This window comes from Herpailurus yagouaroundi, unplaced genomic scaffold (assembly GCF_014898765.1).
Source record: "Herpailurus yagouaroundi ecotype Mexico unplaced genomic scaffold, PumYag 141, whole genome shotgun sequence".
Taxonomy (NCBI): domain Eukaryota; kingdom Metazoa; phylum Chordata; class Mammalia; order Carnivora; family Felidae; genus Herpailurus; species Herpailurus yagouaroundi.
The window spans coordinates 3,804,940-3,831,971 of NW_024412396.1; the positions used below are offsets into that span (position 1 = coordinate 3,804,940).

At 47.5% G+C, this 27,032-nt stretch overlaps 3 protein-coding genes across 6 annotated transcripts; all 3 read right to left on the minus strand.

Moving 5' to 3' along the window:
• Nucleotides 1-1,589: 1,589 nt before the first annotated feature.
• On the minus strand, nucleotides 1,590-5,268 carry LOC121031585 (granzyme H-like). 4 transcript variants are annotated; one of them, XM_040476826.1, is made up of 5 exons: nucleotides 4,598-5,267; nucleotides 3,390-3,576; nucleotides 2,749-2,884; nucleotides 2,288-2,545; nucleotides 1,590-1,859 (listed from the first exon to the last, which is right to left on the minus strand). In XM_040476826.1, the coding sequence occupies exons 1-5, from the start codon at nucleotides 4,650-4,652 to the stop codon at nucleotides 1,704-1,706; spliced, it is 792 nt and encodes a 263-aa protein (XP_040332760.1). In that variant the 5' UTR covers nucleotides 4,653-5,267; the 3' UTR covers nucleotides 1,590-1,703. The 4 variants fall into 4 exon arrangements, with proteins under 4 accessions (XP_040332760.1, XP_040332761.1, XP_040332762.1 ...); XM_040476827.1 differs by having other exon boundaries at nucleotides 3,390-3,537; nucleotides 4,598-5,265; XM_040476828.1 differs by having other exon boundaries at nucleotides 3,390-3,550; nucleotides 4,598-5,263.
• Nucleotides 5,269-6,381: 1,113 nt separating this feature from the next.
• Nucleotides 6,382-9,246, minus strand: LOC121031586 (mast cell protease 1A-like). The gene is made up of 5 exons (XM_040476830.1): nucleotides 9,048-9,246; nucleotides 7,935-8,085; nucleotides 7,570-7,705; nucleotides 7,112-7,375; nucleotides 6,382-6,754 (listed from the first exon to the last, which is right to left on the minus strand). Exons 1-5 carry the CDS (start codon nucleotides 9,190-9,192, stop codon nucleotides 6,482-6,484), a joined length of 969 nt encoding a protein of 322 aa, XP_040332764.1. The 5' UTR covers nucleotides 9,193-9,246; the 3' UTR covers nucleotides 6,382-6,481.
• An 8,756-nt stretch (nucleotides 9,247-18,002) lies between these two features.
• Nucleotides 18,003-21,608, minus strand: LOC121031587 (granzyme B-like). The gene is made up of 5 exons (XM_040476831.1): nucleotides 21,451-21,608; nucleotides 19,721-19,868; nucleotides 19,128-19,263; nucleotides 18,667-18,924; nucleotides 18,003-18,186 (listed from the first exon to the last, which is right to left on the minus strand). The coding sequence occupies exons 1-5, from the start codon at nucleotides 21,503-21,505 to the stop codon at nucleotides 18,016-18,018; spliced, it is 768 nt and encodes a 255-aa protein (XP_040332765.1). The 5' UTR covers nucleotides 21,506-21,608; the 3' UTR covers nucleotides 18,003-18,015.
• Nucleotides 21,609-27,032: the final 5,424 nt, after the last annotated feature.

Here is a 27,032-nt window from a genome sequence, read left to right on the forward strand (position 1 = left end):
TGTCACATTCAACTCACTAGTTGTGGTGTTTGAAGGATATGGGACCCTAAAATAAGGTTATCTGGTCACAATGAACTATCTTCCACCTGAAATGTGGCATTTCATGGGTCTGTGGACTAAAGTTCATGTCTTCTACGTGTGAAATAAAAATAAACCTGCCTCTTCTCCCTCTCTCCCTCCCTCACTTCTGGGCATGGCCTCTATCGTGCATAGATTACAAACCTGAGGACCTGTGAGTCTCCCACTTTCTTCCAACTTCACATTGCCCTTCTGGAACCAAACAAAGTCATGCCTGTGAAACTGTGATGTGTGATACAGATAAAGTTTAGGGATGTCAATTATTTTCAAGACAAGTTTTCTTGGGGCACCTAGGTGGCTCAGTCGGTTGAATGTCAGGCTTCGGCTCAGGTCATGATCTCATGGTTCATGAGTTCAAGCCCCATATCGGGCTCTGGGCTGATGGCACAGAGCCTGCTATGGATCCTCTGTCCCCCCTATCTCTGCTCCTCGCCAGCTCATCTCTGTCTCTCAAAAGTAAAATAAACATTAAAAAAAAAAAAAAAAAAGAGAGACAAGCTTTCTTGTGGATTCTAAAAACAGATCCATTTATGCCAAACTGAACTGCTTGGTGGAAGGAGAGAAACCAGGAGAATTTAGGAGAAATGTCTCATCACTGTATGTTTCCCAATGGCAGGAACAGAGCCCCTTATATGCTTGGCACAAAGAGATCAAATTTGATCTGGTGGATGGCAATGTGGTACTTTACAGTCCAGCAGCCTGGAGCCCTCTGCCTCACAAAGCTGCCATAACCCAGGGTACCAGCAGGGGGAGTCTGGGTCCTGAGACTAGGCCAGGCTTAAAGGGGCTGAACTACTGAGTGAGTGACTCCATAGGCTATAGTAGCTAAGCTCCTGGGGAATGCTGGTTTGGACTGAGGGACTCAGCAGGTCCTACTCCTTGGGAGGTGGGTACTGGCTCCTCTGACAGGCATTGGGTGGGTTGGCAGCTCCAGGTGTGGCAGGATGGAAAACAGAGGCTGTTGTGGGATGGTCAGCCAGGGAGGAAGGTTAACTGAATTTATTCCTGGGCCCTGGGCAGTGCAGAAAAGTGAAACCTGGGTGGGGCTGGGGCTGCATCTCAGCTTCCTAAGCTGCAGAAAGTCTTGGCTGTAGGAGAAACCTGCCCCCATTGCCCCAGAAAGACCCCCCCCCCCGGAAACAGGAAATGGAATGCTTGTGGCATGGTCCCCTGGAGTTATTCCCTTTCCACTGACCAAATTGTGGGGTTGGTGATGGTGGTTGGCTTAGAGAAGTTATGGCATTTTTATGGCCCAGAAAAGATGATTTTTGGGGAGAGAGGATTGTCCTTTTATAACAGAGTTTAGGCTGAACCCTTGCAGAGGGCTAAGCCCCAAAGAGGTGTTATTGAGAAACTGATGAGAAACTATGCAGCAAAGGGTTTAGGGAGGACCAAGGGCTGGGGGAGAAAGGAGAAAGCAAAACCTGGAAATGACAGCAGAAAACTTCCTGGGGCAGCGTTGCTGCATATTGAAAGTGGTTCAGTGAATAAATAAGACCGCAGCCATATTTGCTCTAGAGGTCTATTTATTATGACCCTGCAATGCCCACTCCCCATCCCCCGAGCCCCAAGGGGTTCTTGCCTCTTCCCCAGAAAAGGTGGCCAAGCACAGAGGACAGTTAGCCTCACACCTGCTGAGAGAAGTGCTTCATTATTCTCTTTATCCAGGGCAGGAAGTGTGAGACCTTGTCGAAGACCCCTGGAGGTGTCCCATTCCCGTTTCCGTAAGAGAAAGTCCCTTGGGCCACGTTGTTACACACGAGGGGTCCCCCAGAGTCCCCCTGTGGGCAGAGAGAGGAAGGACTGGGCTGGTGACCGCACTCCTGGTGGTCCTGCCCTCCCCACTGCCCTGGGGCTGGGGGTCTGTGTCAGGGGGCTGCATGGGAGATTGGGCCCTGGGCAGACCTTGTCCCCTCTCTCGGTCCCTGCACTCCATCCAGGCACTGACTGTTCTTTCCAGCACCAACCAGGCCAAACATTTCTCTCCAAACCTCAGGGAAACACAGGTGACAAGGCTGCTGTGAGGAGACTAAGCCTTCTTCCCCCAACAGGGGACCACTGGAAGGGGTGGGGAACTGAAGACTGGATTTGTAGACCCAGCTGCCCAGGCTCTCAGGCTGAGGCATGAAGGCACAGCCACTCCCATACCCCGGACATCCCTAGGTTCCTCAGCCCTGGGACCTGTCTAGGTAGATGCTGGAAGCCTGACCTTGAAGCTGGTCTTCATCTTCTTCGGGTCTCCTACACAGATCTGGGTGGCCCCCATGTAATAGCCACGGAAGCGGGATCTGCACTCCCGATCCTCCTGCACGATCAGCTCTACCTCCTGCAGAGTGGTTGCTAGAGTGCCCATGGCCATGCGTCCCCAGCCAGCCACACTGCACACCTGTCCCGGCCTCACCCGGTCCTTGCCTTTGGGCAGGCCCAGGGGCCTCACAGCTGCAGTCAGCTTGGCCTTTTTCACCAGCTGATGGAAAGAAGCAAGAGGGGCCAGCTCAGTCAGTGGTCTCTGGGCCCAGGTACTCTATGCGGCTGCCCTGTCTTCCTTCTCCCCTGAGCCACTGAGACTGGTCAGGTGGCCAGGCCAGGTATGAAGGAGGGGACAGGTCCCAGTGGGAGAGGAGACAATGTGGACCCAGGAGAGCGAGGGCAGTGGGGAGGTCTCCTTACCTGCAGTAACATGATGTCGTTGGAGTAGTTCTTTGGATTATAGTCTGGGTGGGGGATGGCTCTTCTCACGGGGATGATCTGCTGGGTCTTCTCCTGCTTCTTGATGTTGTGGGCCCCCAGGGTGACGTTGATGGAGCTGCACGAGAGCAGAGTGGGGCGTGGGGGTGTGGGGTCACAGGACACAGCTCTGCCCAGGAACCAGGAAGGGCAGGTGACAACCAGGGTGGGCAGGACTGGAGCCGAGGGGCACATAGAGGTGACAGATGGGTCCTGGATTCTCTTTTTTTTAATGACACTGAGGGTAGGAGCTCTGGGAGCTCTCTTTTGCTCTCAAGTAATATCATGAAATTACTGTGAGTTTGCATTTTGGTGCTAGGGCATGCTTCCGTCCTCCGCTGCTGCTTTATTTGCCTGGTGTGGTCCATCTCTTCTCCACTGTGCCACTTACTCTCACATCTGATCCACTGACTCCAAAGCTCACCTGTCCTATGTGTCAGCCTTTCTCTGCCCCAGCCACACTCTTAGCTGGCTCCTTTGATGAGCTCTCATAGGCTTGAGTGACTAGGAGCCTCGGATGGTCCCCTGGGCTGCAGCCATGGGGGGGAAGGGCAGGGGTCACCCTAGGGGTCTTTGCCCCTCACCTTCCCAAGCAGTGAGCAGCCGTCAGAACAAAGTCCTCATTCACAAGGGCACCGCCGCACCTCTTCTTGCTGTTCCCGACGAGAAACTGAACAAATACCATGTAGGGCCGAGAGTGGGGCTTGGCCTCATGGCCCCCGATGATCTCCTCTGAAAGAAAAGGCTGGTGGATGGGGTGACTGGGGGCAGCTGTGGTCAGGAAGGAAAGAGTAAGAAGGCGGTGACTGATGGTCTTCTCAGGTTCTCCTTGTAGCCAGAGGACCTTTCCTGAACCTCATGCCTCAAAACCCCCCTGAGAAGGGACAGTGCTTGTTCTCCACATCCTATTTCAGACAAGTGTGTAGGGGAGGTAAGATCTACCTTCAAAATGGTAGAATCTCAGAGGATCGTGGACAGGACTCCCCTGATGCCTTCTTTCTCAGTGAGTCCCCCCGGGCCCGTCTGAGCCTCTGCTAACATCCTGATGGGTGCCATTTTCTAATAAGCTACCTATGGCCTTATGGAGTTGGATTCTCTAATATCGTCATGTTCCAGGGCCTCGCACATCCTAAGGTGTCAGTAGACATTTTTAAGTTGCATGAATGAACAGCTTTCAATTAGCATTTGGCTGAGGTTGGATGGAGAGATAGGGCTGGTGGGATTCAAGGCCGCAGGAATCAGGGAGGGCATCGGCAAAGACAGTGGAGCAGCCGAGGGCCTAGGAACGCAGGGGTGGGTGGCACTGACAATGGGTTACACGGGCCTGGGACTGAGGTTGGGGTACAGTCATCTAGCTGCTGCTGAGATCACCCTCCGTGGGCAGGATGGAGCAGGTGGAGAGCACTGAGAAATTTAATTGGCTTTTAAAGCTGAGTCCAGGGACAACACCCTCTACTGCAGCTGGTTGGTCTGAGCTTACCTTTCCTGGGTTGGAGCGAGCAATTTCAATGCCTGTCTTTTGTAGTTTCATATCTCCTACCAAATGTCTTTCTACAAACAACCCACTTTCCAAGCCATCCTTCTAGGGAGTACCCTTCCTGCTGGCCATCCTTGTTGAGTGTGTCTGTCGAGCATCAGACCTGTCAGTCTTGGTTTGAGATAGGAGCTGGGGCTCAGAAAATTCCTGGGCTCAAAGGAGGACAATCCAGGGCCGCACTGGGCAGAAGGGTCAGGACTTACAGGGGGCTTTGTGGGATGGGCTCAGGTCTCTGGAATGGGGCTGGTCACTCACCTGTCCTGGCCTCAAGGGGCAGCAGAAGGGCCAGTAAAAGCAGAAGTGGTTGCATCTTCCCTGAAGTTCTGCCCAGGTCAGAGCAGCCTGTCTTTCTTCCTTCCAGAAGTGAAGCCCTGAGGGGAATGAAGGACAGGTGGCTCACTGACCGTCTAGGCCTCCTCGACTTGTGTTCCTGTAGAGCTGGGCGTCGTCATACAAAGTGGTTTTCTTGGGCTGGGTGACAACGGTACTGCTTCCACACTTGCACTCCCACTGCTGAGTCACGAGGTGAACGTGAGAAGAAATAACAAGAAAGTGACGGCTGGGACTGCAGCCCGCAGAAGGGCTGGTACCTCAGAAGCCACTCGGTGACTAAATCGAGACAAAAATGTCTTTATTTCTCGGCTCTTGGCTCTTTTTCCATTCTGAGGAAACCGTGAATAATAACTGAGCTAGCTGGGTGCGGGGACATGAGAGGCATGGCTCCTGAGCTTGAGATGCTGATGGTCACCACGGGCAGACCAAGAATCTGCGCTGAGTGTACCTTTCCCCTCAGTCTAAGCACACTCATCAATGGCAGACATTCAGCAAACCGCTTCTTTTCAGGCTGCCTTCACTTAGGTGGGGGTTTTATTTTATTTTTTTGTTATTGTTTGCTTAAATGTTAATTTCTTTTGAGAGGGAGAGAGAATGAGTGGAGGAGGGGCAGAGAGTGAGGGGGAGAGAGAGTGAGAGAGAGAGAGAGAGAGAGAGATCCAGGCAGGCTTTGGGCTGTCAGAAAGGATCAGGACTGTGAGATCCTGACCTGAGCCGAAATGAAGGGTCAGATGCTTAACCACCTGAGCCACCCAGGTACCCCTGAGGTGGGTGTTTTTAATTTTTTTTCATGTTTATTTATTTTTGATGGAGAGAGACAGAGCCTGAGTGGGGAAGGGGCAGATAGAGAGGGAGACACATTATCCACAGCAGGCTGTCAGCACAGAGCCTGATGTGGGGCTCAAACTCATGAGCAATGATATCGTGACCTGAGCCCAAGTCACCCACTTAACTGACTGAGCCACCCAGGAGCCCCTAAGGTGGGTGTTTTTATATAAGAGACTTAGTGATGGTTGAAAAATGGGAGAAAAAATTTACTCGATAAGCTGTAAGCTATAGCACACCTTTGAAATAATAGGATACCTTTGAAACACACTTTTTATTATAATAAGTTTCCTTTGGAGACACACTCACACGTACACACACACACACACACACGCACGCACGCATGCACACACTTGCGAATCAGTGTGAGGTGGGAAGAGGCTGGATTAGACCAAGATGGAAGAGCACCTGAAGGTCATTCAAGCCCATGGAAGATGGGTTGCAGCACACCAGAGGGTGCGACCATGGCGAGGCTGTGACAGGCACTCGGGCTAGGCTGGGAGCACCGAAGGGTCCTCTTGAAACTTCTCAGGCTCCGAGCTGCCACCCTGATTTGGGGAGGGAGCGCTGCATGGGGAGAGCTACAGCTCTCCAGAATCTTCTCGCCCATTTCTCTTAGGGTGGAGAAGTGGCCCCCTATCTCAGAGCTTCTGAGGTGGTCCTCCTTCCAAATGGATTTCTTTATGTTGCCATATTGAGGTAGGATGGGGTGGGAGTGTAGGTGTGGGAGGAGGTAGAGGGCAATATGGATGAGATAGAAGGGTGCTTGCTCTAGAAGAGGGTCATTTTCCCCGGGACAGTGTCTCCCTTTTCCCGATGGAGCTAACAGTCAGCCTGGCAGGGGGCTGTGGCGCCGGAAGGTGTATTTGGAAGGAGATGGGTCTCAGTGCAGCAAAACTTTTTATTCTGGAGAATGTGAACCAATGGTCGCCATAACGAATGAATGTTGTTTTGGTGAATAAGGGAGGAATCTAATTTCCACTAGAGATGGAAGTTTATTAAGTCCCTGGCGGCCTCCTCTCCACCCCCTTTGCCCAGTGCAGTTCTGGCCTCTGCCCCAGAGAAGGTGGATGGATTGATCCTGGAGGCGTCTGAGTCTGGTCCCGGTGGGCTGAAGTGTCTCATTATTTTTTCTATCCAGTGCATAAAGCCTGAAATCCTGGTGTAGACAAGTGGAGGTGTCCCACAGTGTTTTACACAGGAGACAATGCCCTGGGCCACGTTGTTGCACACAAGGGGGCCTCCGGAGTCTCCCTGTGGGCAGAGGGAGGAAAGGCTGAGCCAACCCTTCTTTGGTCCTGCCTCCCTGCTGTCCCTGGGGATAGGTGGTCTCTGTTAGGGGGCTGTGGGTGAGATCAGGGCCAGGGTAGGCCTGTGGCCTCACCTGGTCCTGGGGTTCCAGCCTGGTCCTTACACTCCCTTCCCTCTTCTCCCTCAGAAAACCTCTGCCCATAAGGAGCTGTGGGACAGTCTCTCACCCCTGCTACAGACACAGGGCCAGAGATGGGTTTGGATGGAAAGGCTGAAGACAGGGATATGGCTAGTTCTCACTGCCTCTTCTCAAAGCGCGGCTGTCCCAGGGCTGGGCATGGACAGTACTGGGGATCTCACCTGAAGGGCAGACTTCTTCCTTCTTGGGTTCCCCACACACATCTGGGTGGCGGGGTTATACAGGTGATTGTAGTGTGACATGCATTGCTCATCCTTCTGGATTTCAAGCTCTACCTCATGCAGTTTCTCTGCCCCAGAGGAGCTGTCCATTCTGAATTGTCCCCAGCCGGCCACACTGCACACCGTCCCTGGCCTCACCCTCACATTCCTTTTGGGCAGCTTGATGGGCCTCACGCTGGCATCCAGGCGGGCCTTTCTTGACAGCTGAGTGCCGGAGGAAAGGTATTGTAATCTACCGATAGTCACAAAGAGCCCCGGGACAGTCATGGCATTGCCATCTTCACAGCCCCGGGTCAAGTGGAAGGTCACACTGGGAAGGAGGGAGAAGAATGAGGTCCCAGGGAATGCAAAGCCCCCAGGAATAAAGTGCACAAGAACCAGTGGAGCGAGGGCCCTACGTGCAGTAACATGATGTCATTGAGGAAGGTTTCAGAAGTGTAGCCTGAGGGACGGATGATTTCTCTCACGGGGATGATCTGCTGGGTCCTCTCCTTCTTCTTGATGTTGTGGGCCCCCAGCGTCACAGTCATGAGGCTGCACACAGAGCAGGGTGGGGGGTGGGGTGACAGGAGGTACAGCCTCAAAGCCGTGGAAGGAACAGGACAGGACAGGAATTGGAGAGTAATTATAGGCAATGGGGCCCTGGGGCTGAGCATCTCTGTGCCCTCTGCTTCTTGGCAGCCCAGGCTGGGCAGAAGTTAACTTCACAGTTAACACCTGAGAGGTGTCACAGAAGGGCGGGGTTCCAGGCGTCCCTTCTTACCTTCCCCAGCAGTGAGCTGCTGTTAGCACAAAGTCCTCACGTACAAGGAAACCCCCGCACTGTTTCCAGGTTTTGTCTGGTTTGTAGATCCAGAGAAATGCCATGTAGGGACGAGAATGAGGGTTGGCTTCATGGCCCCCGATTATTTTCCCTGAAAGAAAAATTCTACCCTGCCTGCTGTGCTCATGAAGCCAAAGGCTGGATGCAGAGAAACTGCGGCAGGTGGGAGTCGGGGTGGTAGAGAGCGCAGTCCCTCTACCTGGATCCTGGAAAATCCTTTCCCTGAATGTACCTATGTCCTCTCTCCCCTTTTGTTTCCCAGACCTTAATGAACTGCTCCTCGTTTGTCATGTTTGGAACGTGAGCTCAAAATGCTCATGTTGTATTGTGGGTTGCGTTTGATCTTTGCCAGAGCCCTGCACGTAGTAGGTGCTCAGTAAATGTCTTGGCCGCCTGAAACAATGGTTCTCGATGAGCCTCTCGATGAGGGCTGGTCATGGTTCTAAGTAGCAGGGAATACGGGGCCTGCCAAAGCCATTGTGCCCATTGTGACTGACAAATTACCAGAGGGAACTTGAAACAAAAATGGTCCAACGTAAGTGTTATGGGGACCAGGACGCCACCAACTGTGAGATCAACTGGGTCCTCGACTTCTTTCATGGACAGCATAAGAATGCCAAAGCTTGGAGAAACGAGTGAAGGTTGAGGGTAGATTTTAACACCTTGGGTTAGAAAGTTAGCGGGCGTTACTTTGACTACAGAAGCCGGTCCCCTTCTCCAAGCTGCCCTTTCCTGAGGCATTACTCATTTCTCATTCCTACCTTCCAACCTTCTTTCAGATGCCTTTGTAAAAGAACCCAATTTCCAGATGACTAGGTTAGGACCTGGGAAGGGGATGGTACCCACGGGCCCTCCTGGGGATCAACCCCCTGCCCCACCATTCCTGCTGAGTGTTCATCCCACTTCAGATCTGCCCATCTCTGAGTGAGGTGGGCAGATCTGATGCGGGATGAACACTCAGCAGGGCTTGGATGTGCCTGAGTGTAGCATGTAGGCAGGGCTGTGCCACGGTGGGATGGGGCTGGGCCTCTGCTGGTGGGGACAGTCACTCACCCGCTTCAGCCTTGGAGGTCAGAAGAAAGGTCAGCAAGAGCAGGAGCGGCTGCATCTTCTCAAGAAGGCTGCCCAGGTCAGAGCTGCTGGTGTCTCGTCCTAGTGTCCTCTCCCTGGTGTTCTTCTCTGGTGTTGTGGTATTCATCACATAAGGCTCCTCCCTCTGAGTGCCTCCTACTGCTGTCTGATCAAGTCCTGGACTGAGTGAAATAACTTATCAGTCACCCTATTGGTATCCGTAGCTCTTGACCACACCAGCTGAAAACAGGAACCACAGGCTAGAGATGGGGTGGTTAAAAATGTCCCATCAGAGAGCAGCAAGTCCCTGAGCTGCAGAAATCTGAGCTTCATGATGATAGATCCAAGATGTTTCCTCTTCCTTGGCTCTCTTTAGCCCGTCAGGACGATCTTTTACGGAGGCCCCTTTTGAGTGAGACTCAGGGGTATTGGGGGTGAGATTCCTTGCTTCTGGTGGAGGAGACAAAATCATCGGTGACCTGATAAGGATGGTAAAGGCCATGGCTAGAGAGATGGACAGAATGAATGGTGTGGGAGTCATGTTGAAGAGGGCTTGGTCCAGTTACTAAAGAACTGAGTGGTTTAAAACAACAGCAGTGACACCACCACCACGACCACAACCACCACCACCATTTATTTTTTCCATGAATCTGCAAGTTGGTCAGGGTTTAGCATGGAGAGCTCCCCTTTGGTCCCCTTGGTGTCAGGAGAGGCTTGAAGGTTGGAGGCTGGGATCACCTGAAGGCTCAGTTACCAGTGCCAGTGGTTGGTGCTGGTTGTCTACTGGCATGTCAGCTCCTCTCCATGAGGTCCTCTCATGTAGTCTTTGCATGAGCTTGTTTAGTCTTCCTTGCAACGTGATGGTTGGCTTTCCCAGAGGGAGGATGTCTCCCAAATCAAGCCAGGCAGAAGCTGTGTTCTTTCTTTACCAGACTTTGAATTCATACGGCATCCATTCTACTAAATTCAGCTTCTTGGGGCAATCAAAAGCCTCCACCCATATTAAAAAGGAAGGGGCATAGAACCCACTTCTGAGGGGGAGGAGTGTTTCAGTCATGTCAGAAGAGCCTGCGGGATGGGAGACATACAATGTCAGTCATAGTAAAGGACAATCTGCCACACGACTTTAGGGGCAGGTGGAGTTGGTCAGAGGACTTGAAACCACTGATTGGTTTCAGGTTATAAGTCGAGGTTATAGCCTTTGGACAGATTGGGGCCTGCTCTGTCAAAACCAAGTGTATTGAGGATGGAAGAGAGTTGGGTCTCTGAAACGAATTCCTGATAGTGTGTGAAGTGGCAATGAGTGCCAGGGAACTAGAACAGGATCCTCACACCACTGTCTGGAGACCTATATTCTCATATCCTTGTAGTATTTGCTCAATAAGTTCTTCTGATGGTCTCTCCATAATGGATAACAAGAAGGGAGTCACGGAATTGAAAATATTGTTGCTTGTAAACATGTTGATCCCAGTTCTCTTGAGAAGCAATAAAGTCAACAGTGACTCTGGCTGGTGGGGAGCCAGAGTGAACCAAAAGACGGCTTTCAAGCCCCTGCGAGGTGGGGAAGGTGGCCACACCAGGCTTCCTATGCGGACACCCTCCCCCTTATCCCTCATGGGCTTGGACGCCCTGCCCTGGGCAGTCCAGCTTGGGATGGCAGAATAAACGTGAGGTGAGGAGGGCAGCCCAGCTCGGGAAGTAGACACCTAAGTGCTGTGAGGGGGACATTCACATCAGGGACTGGCCTAGTAGGTGGTATCAGAGCTCAAGGAGGCAGACAGGGTCCTCCACTGAGGGGGCAGTCTGGTGCAATTCATCAGAGCAGTTGGGTATAGTGAAGTTTGCATTGGCACGAAGGGGTTGCCTTTAAAAGGGAAATAGCATATGCCAAGGGCAAGGCTTTTTTTTTTTTTTTTTAAATTTGTGTAGCAAGGTGTATATTTTTTTGTCTATAATTTTACTTTCATCTTATCTATGCCTGTATATTTAAAATGTATCTCTTGTAACTAGTACAAAATTCGGTCTGGCATTTCTTAGCTAGACTAACAATCTCTGCCCTTTAATTAGAGTATTCAATCTCTCTTTATGTTTAACGGAGCTGCTGATAGGGTTGGTTGAAGAATATCTTATTGACAGTGATTTGTATTGGTGTGACTTAGTCTTTGTTTTTTTTGTTCTTCTTTTTCTGCCCTCTTTTGTTGTGTTCCATTTTGTCCTCTTTGTTGGCTTTTATTTATACCTGTATATTTTATCTTATTTACCCTAGGATTACAATACGACTCCTCACATATCACAGTCTCTACTTTGAATTGATATTATGCCACTGCACATAAGAACGATGTCTCTCCGTTTAACTGCCCTCCCACCATTTGAGTTATTTTTGTCATACATTTTACAATATGCCATAATCCCTAAAGCATTCTTGCCTAAAGTAATCAATAATCTTTAAAAGAAATTTACATAAAAGCTTTTATATTTAGTCACATTTCCCACTTTTATTTCTCTTTTTCCCTTCCTGCTTTCAACGGGATCATTTCCCTTTAGCCTAAAGAACTTCTTTTAGTGCTCTTTGCAAAGCAGTTCTGATGGCAACAGTTCTCTTACCATTGTTTTCCTGAAAATGTCTTCATTTTGCCTTTACTTTATTTTTTAAAAATTTTTAAAATTGAATTTATTTTTTTAATTTACATCCAAGTTAGCGTGTAGTGCAACAATGATTTCAGGAGTAGACTCTTTAATGCCCCTTACCCATTTAGTCCCTCCCCCCCTCCCACAACCCCTCTAGCAACCCTCTGTTTGTTTTCCATATTTAAGACTCTCTCATGTTTTTTCCCACTCCCTGTTTTTATATTATTTTTGCTTCCCTTCCCTTATGTTCATCTGTTTTGTGTCTTAAAGTCCTCATATGAGTGAAGTCATATGATGTTCGTCTTTCTCTGACTGACTACTTTCGCTTAGCATAATATCCTCTAGTTCCATCCGTGTAGTTGCAAATGGCAAGATTTCATTCTTTTTGATTGCCGAGTAATACTCCGTTGTGTATATGTACCACATCTTCTTTATCCATTCCTCTGTTGGTGGACATTTCGGCTCCTTCCACACCTTGGCTATTGTTGATAGTGCTGCTATAAACATTGGGATGCATGTGCCTCTTTGAAACAACATACCTGTATCCCTTGGATAAATACCTAGTAGTGCAATTGCTGGGTTGTAGGGTGGTTCTATATTTAACTTTTTGAGCAATCGCCATACTGTTTTCCAGAGTGGCCGCACCAGCTTGCATTCCCACCAACAATGCAAAAGAGATCCTCTTTCTCCGCATCCTCGCCAACATCTGTCGTTGCCTGAGTTGGTAATGTTAGCCATTCTGACAGGTGTGAGGTGGTATCTCATTGTGGTTTTGATTTGTATTTCCCTGATGATGAGTGATGTTGAGCATTTTTTTCATGTGTCGGATGGCCATCTGGATGTCTTCTTTGGAGAAGTGTCTATTCATGTCTTTTGTCCATTTCTTCACTGGATTGTTTGTTTTTGTTTCATTGATTGTTTGTTTCACTGGATTGGTGTTGAGTTTGATAAGTTCTTCATGGGTATTGGATACTGACCCTTTATCTGATATGTCATTTGCAAATATCTTCTCCCATTCCATCGGTTGCCTTTTAGTTTTGCTGATTGTTGCCTTCACTGTGCAGAAGCTTTTTATTTTCATGAGGTCCCAATAGTTCATTTTTGTTTTTGTTTCCCTTGCCCCTGGAGACGTGTTGAGTAAGAAGTTGCTGTGGCCAAGGTCAGAGAGGTTTTTGCCTGCTTTCTCCTCGAGGATTTTGATGGCTTCCTGTCTTACATTGAGGTCTTTCATCCACTTTGAGTTCATTTTTGTGTCTGGTGTAAGAAAGTGATCCATGTTCATTGTTCTGCATGTCGCTGTCCAGTTTTCCCAACACCACTTGCTGAAGAGACTGTCTTTATTCTATTGGGTATTCTTTCCTGCTCTGTCAAAGATGAGTTGGCCATACATTTGTGGGTCCATTTTTGGGATCTCTATTCTGTTCCATTGATCTGAATGTCAGTTCTTGTGCCAGTACCATACTGTCTTGATGATTACAGCTTCGGAATACAGCTTGAAGCCCAGGACTGTGAAGCCTCCCACTTTGGTTTTCTTTTTCAAGATTGCTTTGGCTATTGAGGGTCTTTTCTGGTTCTACACAAAGTTTAGGATTGTTTGTTCTAGCTCTGTAAAGAATGCTGGTGTTATTTTGATAGGGATTGCATTGAATATGTAGATTGCTTTGGGTAGTATTGACATTTTAACAATATTTGTTCTTCCTATCCAGGAGCATGGAATCTTTTTCCATTTCTTTGTGTCTTCTTCAATTTCTTTCGTAAGCTTTCTGTAGTTTTCAGTGTATAGATTTTTCACCTCTTTGGTTAGATTTATTCCTAGGTACTTCATGGTTTTTGGTGCAGTTGTAATTGGGATGGATTCCTTGATTTCTCTTTCTGTTGCTTCATTGTTGGTATATAAGAATGCAAGCGATTTCTGTGCATTGGTTTTATTTCCTGCGACTTTGCTGAACTCATGGATCAGTTCTAGCAGTTTTTTGGTGGAATCTTTAGGGTTTTCCATATAGAGTATCATGTCATCTGCAAAGAGTGAAAGTTTGACCTCCTCCTGGCCGATTTGGATGCCTTTTATTTCTTTGTGTTGTCTGATTGCTGAGGCTAAGCCTTCCAATACTATGTTGAATAACAGTCATTTTGCCTATACTTTTAATAATATTTTCACTGGATCTAGAATTCCAGGTTGAATTCTAGAAATACGTTGCCTGTTTCTTTTTTTTCCCTTCAACTGTTTAAAAAATGTTATTTGACTGTCTTCTGACTTCTATTATTATCTGGAAGAAGCTCGTTGTTATGCTTCTTGTTTCCTGTAAAGTTATGTATCTTCTTTTCCCCTCTACTTTCATCTTTTGATCTTTATCAGATACCAATTTGACTATTATGTGCTTAGATGTGGCTTTCCTTGTCCTACCTGAGACTCACTGAAGTTCCTGACTCTGGGGATGAGAAATGCCATCCAGTAATAGGCCTGTGATGAAAAGGAACCCATGGCTGCCCTTCTCTCGTGGTGAAATATGTTGGTTGGTCAAAAGCAGTGTCGTGTGCGATACAGATTGGTAATAAAGCTGTAAGTTCTCTAAGTCCACAAGTGTGGTAATGGAAGGCCGAGCCATCCCAATGCCTGTCCCTCAAACAAATGAGCAAGATTTGGCATTCGTCAGGCCTATCCCCCACCAGAAGCTGGCTTTGCATTTCTCTCTCCAGTCACACTGGGGCCTGACTCTTCTGGTGGGTGTGTGGGGAAAGAAGGGTAGTGAAAGGAGATCTTGGGGATGAGGGGCACTTCCTTGAGGTCTTTACAGAGTTAATTTATTTTGTTTTATTTCTTAATTTTCATCACAGAGATTTTTTTTTTTAATTTTTTTTCCAACGTTTATTTATTTTTGGGACAGAGAGAGACAGAGCATGAACGGGGGAGGGGCAGAGAGAGAGGGAGACACAGAATCGGAAACAGGCTCCAGGTTCTGAGCCATCAGCCCAGAGCCTGACGCGGGGCTCGAACTCACGGACCGCGAGATCGTGACCTGGCTGAAGTCGGACGCTTAACCGACTGCGCCACCCAGGCGCCCCCATCACAGAGATTTTTAAGCAAGGGAAGAATTGTTTCCTCTGAGTTGGGGGTTGAGGGATATTTCCCCAGACAAAGGAGATTTGAAGGAATTGGCATGTTAAGGTGCTCACCTACTTGCATCCAAATGTGCCCATGAATAGACTGCAGCTTTACCAAGGCAGATGTTTTGAATACTTGTCAAGGAATGGCTGCCACAGGAGCCTACAGGCTTTTTCTCCAGGGAGGTGTCTGAGCAGAAGCTCATCTTTTGTTCAGGGTTGCTGATAATTCATCACAGACTGGGCATTAGAAAACATGTCAGGCTTCTTTTTAGAAAAATTAAGAAAGATGTTTATTTATTTTGAGAGAGAGAGATGGAGAGAGAGAGAATCCCAAGCAGACTCCATGCTGTCAGTGCAGAGCCCAACTTGGGGCTCGATCTCATGAACCTGAAGTCATGACCCGAGCCAGAATCAAGAACTGGACTCTTAACCAACTGAGCCACCCAGGCACCCCCGTCATGTAAGGCCTGGCCTGGCTGTCAGGGGGCCTGGGTTCAGTCCAGGTTCTGTCCTAACTCTGGTCCCTTTAGTCAGTTATGATCTGTTTCTGGTACTTTGTCTCTCCCTCATCTCTTGAGGGAGGATGAGAGACTACAGCAAGTGTTCTCAAGCTTGTTTTAAACCACAGAACCATTTCCTCAAAGCAGCTGTACTATGTGAACTGAATATGCAGGTGGCTGGGCAACTTTAAAGAATACTATTTTTAATTTTGCTTTCTGCATTTTCCTTTTTGTCTTTTCCTTTTTTTCTTTAACTTTATTTATTTTGAGAGAGAGAGAGAGAGAGAGAGAGAGAGAGAGAGAGAGAACAAGTGGGGGAGGGGCATAGAAAAGGAGAAACAGAATCCCGAGCTGGCTCTGTACCATCCGTGCAGAGCCCGATGTGGGGCTCAAACTCATGAACCCACAAATCGTGAGGTCATGACCTGCGCAGAGATCAAGAGTCAGACACTTAACTGATAGTGCCACCCAGGCGCCCCTCCTTTTGTCTCTGTTAATCAAGGAACCAGGTCCTTAGTATGCGTTCGATGCAGGGATTTTTTTTTTAGCTCCAAATCAGAAGTTGTATGATCTCATCACTCTTCCCTTGCAAAAGTACTCGAGGTCGTTAAAAGATTGTGTTGCTTCAGGCTTTGTGCATAAGATGTGAAAGGGCATGCCTTTGAGGGTTCAATGATCCCAGAGTGTTTACCCCATGTCACAAAAGAGGATGGTGTTGTGTATTTTTGGTGCAGGTTTTTTGGTGCAGGCTAAACCATCAGCCCAGAGCTGGGACCTTAGACCCAGGTCCCAGGCAGTGCCCACACTAGTGGTAAGACCTTGGTGGTATGGCTCTTGCTGGTGTCTGGTGAGGTAAGCCCAGCATAGGGAGATCCTCGTTCAGCAAAAAATCACATCTAAGCCTCTATATCGTGGCCTCCAAGCCACAAACTACCAAATGTGGAAAAGCCTAGGCAGTCTTGGGGTCTGTGGATGCAACTACGTAACCATGGGCCTAAAGGGCAGTGGTGGTTCTCCATTTTTCCAGACCACGTGAGCCTCCCTGATTCTAGTTTGAGTCTGCACAGGAAGGGTCTTGCAGTCATGACTGGGATCGTTACTGGCCCGTCCAACTGGATGGGTGTTTAACTTAAGCTTAAATTGCCTTTGGGCAAATATATAATGTGGTTTTTTTCTACCATTTGAATCTATGCAATGACATTCATACCTGCTGCTTTTGAAGCAAATGTCCCCTAGGTATAGAGGGTGTTACAGTAAACAGAGTTTGGTAACTTCATGTCTAGACGCTAAATGACTAAAGTCATTTCCAAATCTACGCACTGCTGTTCTAGAGTCACATGTGATAATATTTATATAGACTGTGACCAGCAATAATAAAAAAGTACAAATTCTTGATTCAGGTGGAATTCCCATAGAGATGTAGGTCGTGTGGACAGGTGTGAAGGAGGGAGAAGGGGTTAGATGATTCGGGTGAAATTCAACAGTGTCGGATTCACCTGGGCTCAAATGATAGAGCCTGCATTATGTTTCGTTCATGTCCCCAGTCAATGCCTGACACTTAGTAAGTGCTCAATCAGCATTTGTTTATTGGTTGATGGAAAATATTGTGCTTTCCAGTCCTACTGCAGCGAAGAGCCCTTTCAAACTCAAAAGACTGATATAGCCCAGGGTGGCCAGCAGGGAGTCTCAGCCTAGAGGCTGGCAGTGACAAGAGGGACAGGTGGAGAGGGACTTAGGCTATGGAGTGACTAGACAGCCAGTGGACCCTGAGCACATGGGGCGACACTGGGCTGGATGCGAGGAGTTGAGCTGGCCCTTCCCAGGTGATCGATGGGGCCAAGGGTTCTGGAGAGCCACCCGCCAGCCCTGTCCTCCATGGACCCTGCCTGGTGCCCTCACAGGGCAGGGGCCTCTGATGCCCCTCTCTGTGAGGGCGTGGACTGGGCTGACATCTCAGTGGCAAGGCCCTGTTGGAACTCTGGGTGTTCTAGGTGGAAGGGATATGAGGAAGGGGCCGGCTCAGATCAGTGTTGTCTGGAGTGGGCAGGAGTTGTGGCCACTGAACACTCCCAGGGGTTTGGAGCACTCTGAGGTATGGAGAAGAAGGGGCAGCCAGGAGACTAGAGGCTGAGCTGGCCCCTGAGCTCAGAAGAGGTCAGGGAAGGGAACTCAGCCGAGATGAAGATCAAGAGCTACTCAAGAGACCCAGCCCCACTCTGTGCCAGCATCCTTGTTTGTGGGAGAGAAATGTCCTTCCACTTCCCAGTGGGGGACTATGTCCTTGGGCCACGGCCCAAGACTGGGCAAGCGTGGTTTCTAGGACCCATGTTGTTATCCTTCCTCCCTGCCAAAGAACACAGGGGAAAGAGGTAAGAACTTCACCCTGAGCTCCAGGACCAGAGAGGTTCATGCTTTCTCCTGATGGTGCCCAGCTTCAGCCCTGGCAGAAGGGCAGGCTCTGGGGAGACAGGTGTGGGTGAGAGGGAGCTGGAAGGAACTTTTCATGGGGTTGAGCGGGGAGGTGGGGGGAGGAGGAAGAAGAGCAAGCAGAAAACAGCAGAATTGTGTCACTGGCCTTCTAAGCACAGAGTGGATGCCAGGCAAAGAGGGTCGGTAAACACACACAAGAAACCAGCCCTTCACACTCAGTTGAGAGACATTTATTTGACAGCTGGCACCTTCCCTCCCACCCTCCCCAGTGTGATTCTAGATCAGCTTCAGAGCAAATAGTCTGATTCCTGCAGGAAGAGGCCTCTCATCGTTTTCTTTATCCAGGGCAGGAAACTTGTGACTTTAGTGTAGGCCCGTGGAGATGCCCCATCTTTTAGTCCATAGGAGACGATGCCCTGAGCCACATTGTTACATAGGAGAGGGCCCCCAGAGTCCCCCTGTGGACGGAGATGGGGAAGGAGTGAGCCAGCTCTCCTGCTGTCCCTGCCCTCCCTGTGCCCACTCCCCAACCTCACCCCCCACACCGCCCTCCCCAGCCCCTTTGAGAAGGGTGCTTTGCGCGGCCTTCACTGGAAGTCAGGAACTCTGAGGGCAGGGCAGGCCTGGACATGGTCCCTGCTTCACTTCACCCCAGGTGGCAGCTCCCTCTCCTCCCCTGGTCCCAGATCCTCTGCTGGGGACTGCTGGCTTCACTCCTCTTTAGGCCCCCCTCCCCCAAAGCAGGTGGGCGGGGCTGCTCCTCAGCATGGAGGAGGAGCCCAGTACCCCAGGTGGGTGCCAGCTATGAGGAGCCCCCTGTTTTTCTCACCACTGCACACCCAGGGCGCACAATTTTCTAACATCGGTGCCCTGGCACGGGGCAGAGTGCTGCCAATTCCTCCTTCTGGAGTAGCACTGTGTTTGGATCCATCGCTCACCTTAAAGGAAGACTTCTTTTCCTTTGGGTCTCCCACGCAGAGCTGCGTTTTGTGGTTGTAATAATTGGGGAAGCGGGATTTGCACTCCTGATCCTCCTGCACGATCAGCTCTACCTCCTGCAGTGTGTCTGGGTATCTTCCCGTGGCCACCCGTCCCCAGCCGGCCACACTGCACACCTGTCCTGGCCTCACCCGGTCCTTGCCTTTGGGCAGGCCCAGGGGCCTCACAGCTGCAGTCAGCTTGGCCTTTTTCACCAGCTGATGGAAAGAAGCAAGAGGGGCCAGCTCAGTCAGTGGTCTCTGGGCCCAGGTACTCTATGCGGCTGCCCTGTCTTCCTTCTCCCCTGAGCCACTGAGACTGGTCAGGTGGCCAGGCCAGGTATGAAGGAGGGGACAGGTCCCAGTGGGAGAGGAGACAATGTGGACCCAGGAGAGCGAGGGCAGTGGGGAGGTCTCCTTACCTGCAGTAACATGATGTCGTTGGAGTAGTTCTTTGGATTATAGTCTGGGTGGGGGATGGCTCTTCTCACGGGGATGATCTGCTGGGTCTTCTCCTGCTTCTTGATGTTGTGGGCCCCCAGGGTGACGTTGATGGAGCTGCACGAGAGCAGAGTGGGACGTGGGGGTGTGGGGTCACAGGACCTAGCCCAGGATCCATGAGGGCAGGTGGCAGCTGGGGTGGGCAGGATTGGAGCCGAGGGGAAACTGAGGCAACAGAAGGGCCCAGGTTTGAGCTGTCTGTGCCTTCTGCTTCTCAGTAGCTGAGGTAGGATTCTGGAGCCGTTGCTGACCATGCCGGTGGTTCTCAGGGGACAGTTCCCCAGAGAAACATGTGAAATTGCATGACTTTGCATTCAGAGGTCAATGCAGGCCCCGGCTCTTCAGCAATGCCCCTAGCTCCAGCCTCCCCTCTCCCCACAATGTACGGCCCTCCCTCACTCCCTTTCAGGAATCCTCCTGACTCCTGTCTTCCTTGGAGCCCTGGGAGCTCCCATTGCAGAAGGCAGGACTCCCCGCTGGGCTTTTCAGGGCTGTGCTGGCTGCTGCTCCTCACCTTCCCCAGCAGTGAGCGGCTGTCAGCACGAACTTCTCTTGTATCAGGAACCCACCACACTTACTGCACACCTCCCTATTCTGGATCCACAGATGTGCCATGTAGGGCCGGGAGTGGGGCTTGGCCTCATGTCCCCCGATGATCTCCCCTGAAGGAAAAATCTGTTCTGCTCCCATGCACCCACTGAATCCACAGAGCAGGCGTGGCCTGGATCTGGGAGGGCCATGGAGGGGGCCTCAACTTCCTCCTCTGGGAAAGGGATGGGTAGTAGTCTTGGTCTGTGAATCTATCTTCTACATATAATTGGAGGTGAGCATACCTGTCTTTGGGATAGCCAAGTTCTAGAGGCTCCTGAAAACTCCTTTCCTGACTTTGCTTTGTTTCAACTGAGTTTCTAAGGCCCCTGTCATCCTGTGAAGTCTAGGATGTTGCTGCTTTTCCAGTGGCTAGGACTTAAGTTTAGGGATCTAGATGGTGTCTGACATAGTCTATTTGCTAGGGCATGACATGGAGCAGGTGCCTAGTAAGTGTTGGTTGGCTGCCTGAAGGTGTGGCTCCCCAGTGAGCCTCTTGGAGGAGGGTCGGTAGGGCTACTGCTGGTAGGATTCTGGAAAGCAGGGAAGTTTAGGTCTTCCAAGCTCATCTTTGACAAAGGAGAGCCACAGCCCTCAAAAATACAAAAAGATTGAGATCATAACGTGCATATTTTCAGACCACAATGCTATGAAACTCGAAATCAACCACAAGAAAATATTTGGAAAGGTAACAAATACTTGGAGACTGAAGAACATCCTACTAAAGAATGAATGCGCTAACCAAGAAGTTAAAGAGGAAATTAAAAAGTTCATGGAAGCCAATGAAAATGATAACAACACAACCCAAAACCTCTGGGACGCAGCAAAGGTGGTCATTAAGAAGAAAGTATATAGCAACCCAGGCCTTCTTAAAGAAGGAAGAAAGATCTCAGATACACAACCTAACCTTACGCCTTAAAGAGCTGGAAAAAGAACAACAAATAAAACCCCAAACCAGCAGAAGACAGGAAATAATAAAGATCAGAACAGAAACCAATGCTATTGAAACAAAACAAAAAAAAAAACCCCAGTAGAACTGATCAATGAAACCAGAAGCTGGTTCTTTGAAAGAATAACAAAATTGATAAACCACTAGCCAGTTTGATAAAAAAGAAAAAAGAAAGGACCCAAATAAGTGAAAGAGGAGAGCCACTAACACGCTGGGAAGAAAAGCAGAGTTGGAGAAAGGGATGAGGAGACTTGGGACAGAGCAAAGGCCACAGCAATCTTGTGGGGACAGTGATCCCACGAACTCTGGATGCAGCTGAGCCCCGGGCTTCTCTCCCAAGCAGATGCTTCAGGAAGCACCTGGCTCATCTCACTCGGAAGCCAGGCCTACTCTTCCCTTTGCAGGGGGATTTATTATGTTCTCTTCTAGTTCTCATCCTCTGCTAGGAAAGTTCCATTTCCAGATGGCAAAGGTAGAGCCTGGGGAGGGGACAGTATCCCCTGGCTCTTCTGGAGACCAGCCTTCTGCCCTGGCCATTCCTGCTGGTAGCTAATTCAGCATCATACTTGAGAGTGTGAGGCAGGATGAAGCCTGGGGTTCCGAATGTTCCTGGTGGATAGATGGATCAGGGGTGTGCAGAAGGGGCAGGAGAGCTCTACCCACGGTGGGATGGGGTCAGGCCTCTGAGGGTTGTGGTGGTCACTCACCTGCCTTTGCCCTAGAAGGCAAGAAAAAGGCCAGCAGGAGCAGGAGAGGCTGCATCTTCCCAGGAAGGCTGCTCAGGTCGGAGGTGCTGGTGCCTTCTCTGTGCTCTCTTTTAGCTCCCACCAGAGGAAGCGGGTGGAGATGGGCTCATTGACCTTGAACTCCCCTCTGGTTTTGTGGTGCTTCATCTTCGATGGCTTTCTACGAAAGCTTCCCTGCCCCCACTCCCTCTGTCTGATGGTGTTCCCTAGGTGGTTGTGTGAGAATCGTGCTGTGACCACATCAGAACCCACACCAGTTGACTCAGACCTGACCACTTGTTCCTCCCAGAATAGGAAACCAAAGGTACCAGGTTGGGGCTGAAGGTTGTGGTATCAACCTGTAGAGGTACTAGAGTCCAGAAACCTGAATCCCCAGTGATAAGACCATCAATGCCTCATTTCCATGCTGCTGCTAAGTTCATGAGGATAATTTCTTTAGCAGAAGTGTATGTAGACCCTTGTCTGTATGCTCAAACGTATTAGAGATGTGTCTCCTTCCCTCAGAGGGCTGATGGTCTGGTGGAGGAGACAGAAACAGCAGTGATCAGGATCCAGTCTGGTAAGCGCCATGGTAGAGGGATACACAAGACAGTAAGAGAGCATGACTACTACCTACTAAATACATACAGTAACCCATTCATCATCACACCTTCTTTCTTAGGGATTTTTAGCATCTGTTTTTATTTAAAAAAATTTTTTTTTCAACGTTTATTTATTTTTTGGGACAGAGAGAGACAGAGCATGAATGGGGGAGGGGCAGAGAGAGAGGGAGACACAGAATCGGAAACAGGCTCCAGGCTCCGAGCCATCAGCCCAGAGCCTGACGCGGGGCTCGAACTCCTGGACCGCGAGATCGTGACCTGGATGAAGTCGGATGCTTAACCGACTGTGCCACCCAGGCGCCCCTAGCATCTGTTTTTAAATTACAAAAATGCTCAGTGTGATAAAGCTCATCTCTCCTGTCAATGTTTTTTTTTTTAATTATTTTTTAATGTTTATTTATTATTGAGAGACAGAGACACAGAGCGTGAGCAGGGGAGGGTTAGAGGGGGGGAAGACACAGAATCCGAAACAGTCCTCAGGCTCTGAGCTGTCAGCACAGAGCCCGATGTGGGGCTCAAACTCACAAACTGCAAGATCATGACCTGAGCCGAAGTTGGTTGCCCAAACGACTGAGCCACCACGGCGCCCCTTTCCTGTCAATGTTTTTAACAAAAGTCCTGCACCTAATACGTATTGGTTTAAATTAATGAGCCACTGTGACCTAGATGTTGAATCACTGATTAAGCCTAGGTCATTCCTACTTTGGGTGGACTGGGGTCAGTCCCACCCAAATCATAAGAAGTCCAGGTTGGTTCAAAGAAGTCCAGGTTACTAGATTGCCAATACCATATGAAGTGGGAAAGCGTGCTGGGCAATCAAAGACCAATAGTTGTCCTTTCAGTATTCTCTGTCTTCTGTCCAGAGAGCCACACTCCTGATATAGCAGGCTTGGCACATAATAGATTCACATTTGCTAACCAAACTCTGTTGCTGATCTCACTATAATGGATAGGAGGGACCAATTTTTGTAAACAGCCAAGCCCAATTCTGTTTAAAGAACAACTAAGTAGGGGCATCTGGGTGGCTCAGTCAGTTGAGTGTCTGACTCTTGATTTTGGTTCAGGTCATGATCCCAGGGTTGTTGGATAAAGCCCCACGTTAGGCACTATGCTGAGCGTGGAACCTACATGGGATTCTCTCTCCCTCTGCCCATCCCCCCTACATGTGCACTCTCACAGCACTCTCTCTCTCTCTTTCTTAAAAAAAAAAAAAGAACAACTAAGTATCTCTGAGTGGTTAGAGTCTGGTGATTTAAGTTTCCATCTCTACATTTTCTGTATTTTACGATTTTTCTATGAGGAATATTATGTATAAAAATATATAATTCCAGTGTTAATATCCTCCTTATCAAATCAAGTATATTTTTCAAAGCTACTTTTTTTGAACTTAGCTTGCCCAGTAGTGGACATTCAAAAAATAAAAGTATCTTTCTGATCATAGTGATAATATATGTTCATTAAGAAAATTTGGAAAGTAGAAAGAAAAAATGTCACTCATTTGTCTGTCTCTTACTGATAGACTGTTACCATAAGCAGTGCATTTTAAATACCTGGAATCAAAGTACATATACAATGTAGTTTTTTTTTATCCTCACTTAACCCTATAGCTTAGGTATTTTCTTTATGCTCTTAAGAATCTATTAGCAATATCACTATAGTCTCTCTTTCCTAGTTGTTAAAAAATTTAGCACGCAATTATTTTCTAAAATTGTTGGAAAATTTGAAAAATAACTTAAGCAAAGAGAAAACAATTAAAATTATATGATTTCTCATCATTCATTGATAATCATCTTTAATGTCTTGAAGTATGATCTAATATATTTTTCTTTCATGTATATCCACATTTAAATTTTTTATTTTTATTTTTTTTAGATTTTTTCAATTTTATTCATTTATTTTGAGAGAGAGAGAGAGAGAGAGAGAGAGAGAGAGAGAGAGAGAAGAGAGAGAATCTCAAGCAGGCTCCACACTGATAGTGCAGAGCCCAGTATGGGGCTTGATCTCTCTCATGAACTGTGAGATCATGACCTGAGCTGAGATCAAGAGTTGGACTCTTCACTGACTGAGCCACCCAGGCACCCCACCTGCATTTTTTAAAATTAAAAAAGGATTATGCTAAACATGAGGCTATGACTCAATTAAAAATTGAGGTGCTATGTGAAATTCACATAACATAATTCATTAAAGTGTACAATTCAGTAGGATTTAGTGCATTCAAAATGTCGTGTGACTACCACCATTTCTAGTTTCAAAATTTTTCATCACCCCAGAACATCCGTCCATCCCATTCATAACTTAATGGGTACTTAATAACTTTCCATTCTCCCTTCCCCACCCCTGCCTGGTCTACTAGCGACCACTAATCTTTCTGTTTCCATGGATTTGCATATTCTGGATATTTCATATAAAAATTATCATGTAATATATGACCTGGCTTATGTTTTTTAATGTTTATTTATTTTTGAGAGAGAGAGAGAGAGAGAGAGAGAGAGAAACAGCATGAGCAGGGGAGGGGCAGAAAGAGAGGGGGACAGAAGATCTAAAGTGGGCTCTGCCCTGACAGCAGAGAGACTGAAATGGGGCTCAGGACCATGAGTCATGAGATCATGACCTGAGCTGAAGTCGGATGCTTAACTGACTGAGCCACCCAGGTGGCCCAATGTCTGGCTTTTTTGTAAGCATTACTATTTCTCCACATCTTCATCAATACTTGTTATTTTTCATTTTTTTATTATAGCTATCCTAGTGTGAATGGGGTGGTAGCTTGTGGTTCTGATTTACATTTCCTTATGACTAATTATGTTTAGCATCTTTACCTATGCTTGCTGGTCATTTGTACATCTTCCTTGGAGGAATGTCAGTTCAAGTCCTTTGCCCATTTCTCAATGGAGTTGTTTGTCCTTTTGTTGTTGAGTTATAAGAGTTCTTTATATATTCTAGATACTAAACTTCTATCAGATGTAATTTGCAAATATTTCCTTCCATCCTGTAGACTGTATTTTCATTTTTTAATTTTGACTTTCTTGATACTATTCTTTTGTGTGAAAAATTTAAACATTTTTAATGAAATCCAATTAATCTATTTTATCTTTTGTTGTTTGTGCTTTTGGTGTCAAATCTAAGAATCCAGTATCAAGTCAGAGGTCATGAAGATTTACCCTATGTTTTCTTCTAAGAGGTTTATGGTTTGACTCTTATATTTAGGCTGTTGACCCATTTTGAATTGATTATTGTGTATGGAGTGAGGTAGGGGTTCAACTACATTCTTTCCATGTAGTTATCTGTTTGTCTCAGCAACATTCATTGAAGGTACTATTCTTCCTCCACTGAATAGTCTTGGCACCGTTGTCAAAAATCAATTGGCCATAGATGTTTGAGTTTATTTCTGGACCCTCAATTCTAGTCCAGTCATCTATATGTCTATCCTAATGCTGCTACCACACTATTTTTGATTGCTATATCTTTGTAATATGTTTTGAAACCAAGAAGTGTGAGTCCTCCAACTTAGTTTTTCTTTGTAAATATTTTAGCTTTAAATATTTTAAATATTTGGGGCTCCTTGCAATTCCATTTGAGTTTTAGAATTGGCTCTCCCATTTCAGCAGAAAAGATCATTGGAATTTTGACAAAGATTGCTTTGACTCTGTAGATCACTTTGGGGAGTATTACCATCTTAACAATATATGCCTTCCAATCCATGAACATGGGATGCCATTACATTTAATTAGTTCTTCTTTAATTATTTTCAGCAATGTTGTAATTTTCAGTGTATAATTTGTTCACCTCCTTGTCTAAATTAAATTTAGTCCTAGGTATTTTATTCTTTTGGATGGTATTGTAAGTGGAACTGTTTTTAAAATTTCCTTATTGATTGTTCATTGCTGGTGTATAGAAACAACTGACCTTATATTTTACCTGCAATTTGTTGAATTCATTTTGCTAACTTGTATTCAGCTCCCTCCCATGTTCTTATTGTCAGAAATTACACTTTTATACATGTGTACACATTAATATAGCTGGGATCTGGCTCCAAATCTGTGATCTTATCCACAGCTCTATAAATGTCATCATATATGTATATATATAGACATATATATTTATGTGTGCTTACAATTCTTTCATGGTCTAGTGGCTAGGATATACTTACATGTGCTGTGTATATAGTTGTATGTTTTTATTTGTTTTGATCCTTTCAGTTTTTCTTTCTGACCATGATTTTGGTACATTGTTGTTTCAGGAGGATTTTTAGTTTTCAAACAGAAACTGTATGAAGTCAACTATTTTCCCCTCATTATGAAGTAGTCAAGATCTTTAAGATATTCTGCTACAGAGGTCTTTGTGGGTAACCACATGTGAGAAGACATGACTTCAAGGGTGATGGGAACCCAGAGGGAGATATTTCCTTTGTGTGAAGATGAGTATCATGTTAGTGGTGTGTGTTATTTGGTTGGGGAATATTCATCCACAATTGTGACTAAATTTAAATCCAAAGTAGCACCCCAGAATGGCATCAAGACCTGGGAGGGGGTGACTGCTGGGCATGCCTGGCTAGACTGCGCCAGGCACAGAGTCAAAAAAGAGTCTCATACCACATGTGTGGTCTCTAAGCTAAGAGCTGAATGAATTTTAAGGGTCATCATGGGCTTGAAAACTCAGTGTGTTGCAGTAACCATGATGCTCTGAAGTTTAGAAGTTGTTCTCCATTTTTCTGTCACCATGAAAGCCTCCTACTCTGGTATGATTTAAGGAAGATAAGGAAATGTGGTATCTCCTCCATGTCAGAGTTTATATTGAACTTTATACCCCATAGGATACCCTAAGTGTAAACCATAAAGAAATGGCTGCCCCGGTTATATATTTTCCTTCCTGCATCTCTCCTGCATCCAGAAGTAGGTCTCCACTGACACCAGAATTATTAACTCTAATCCTATATTAGTATGT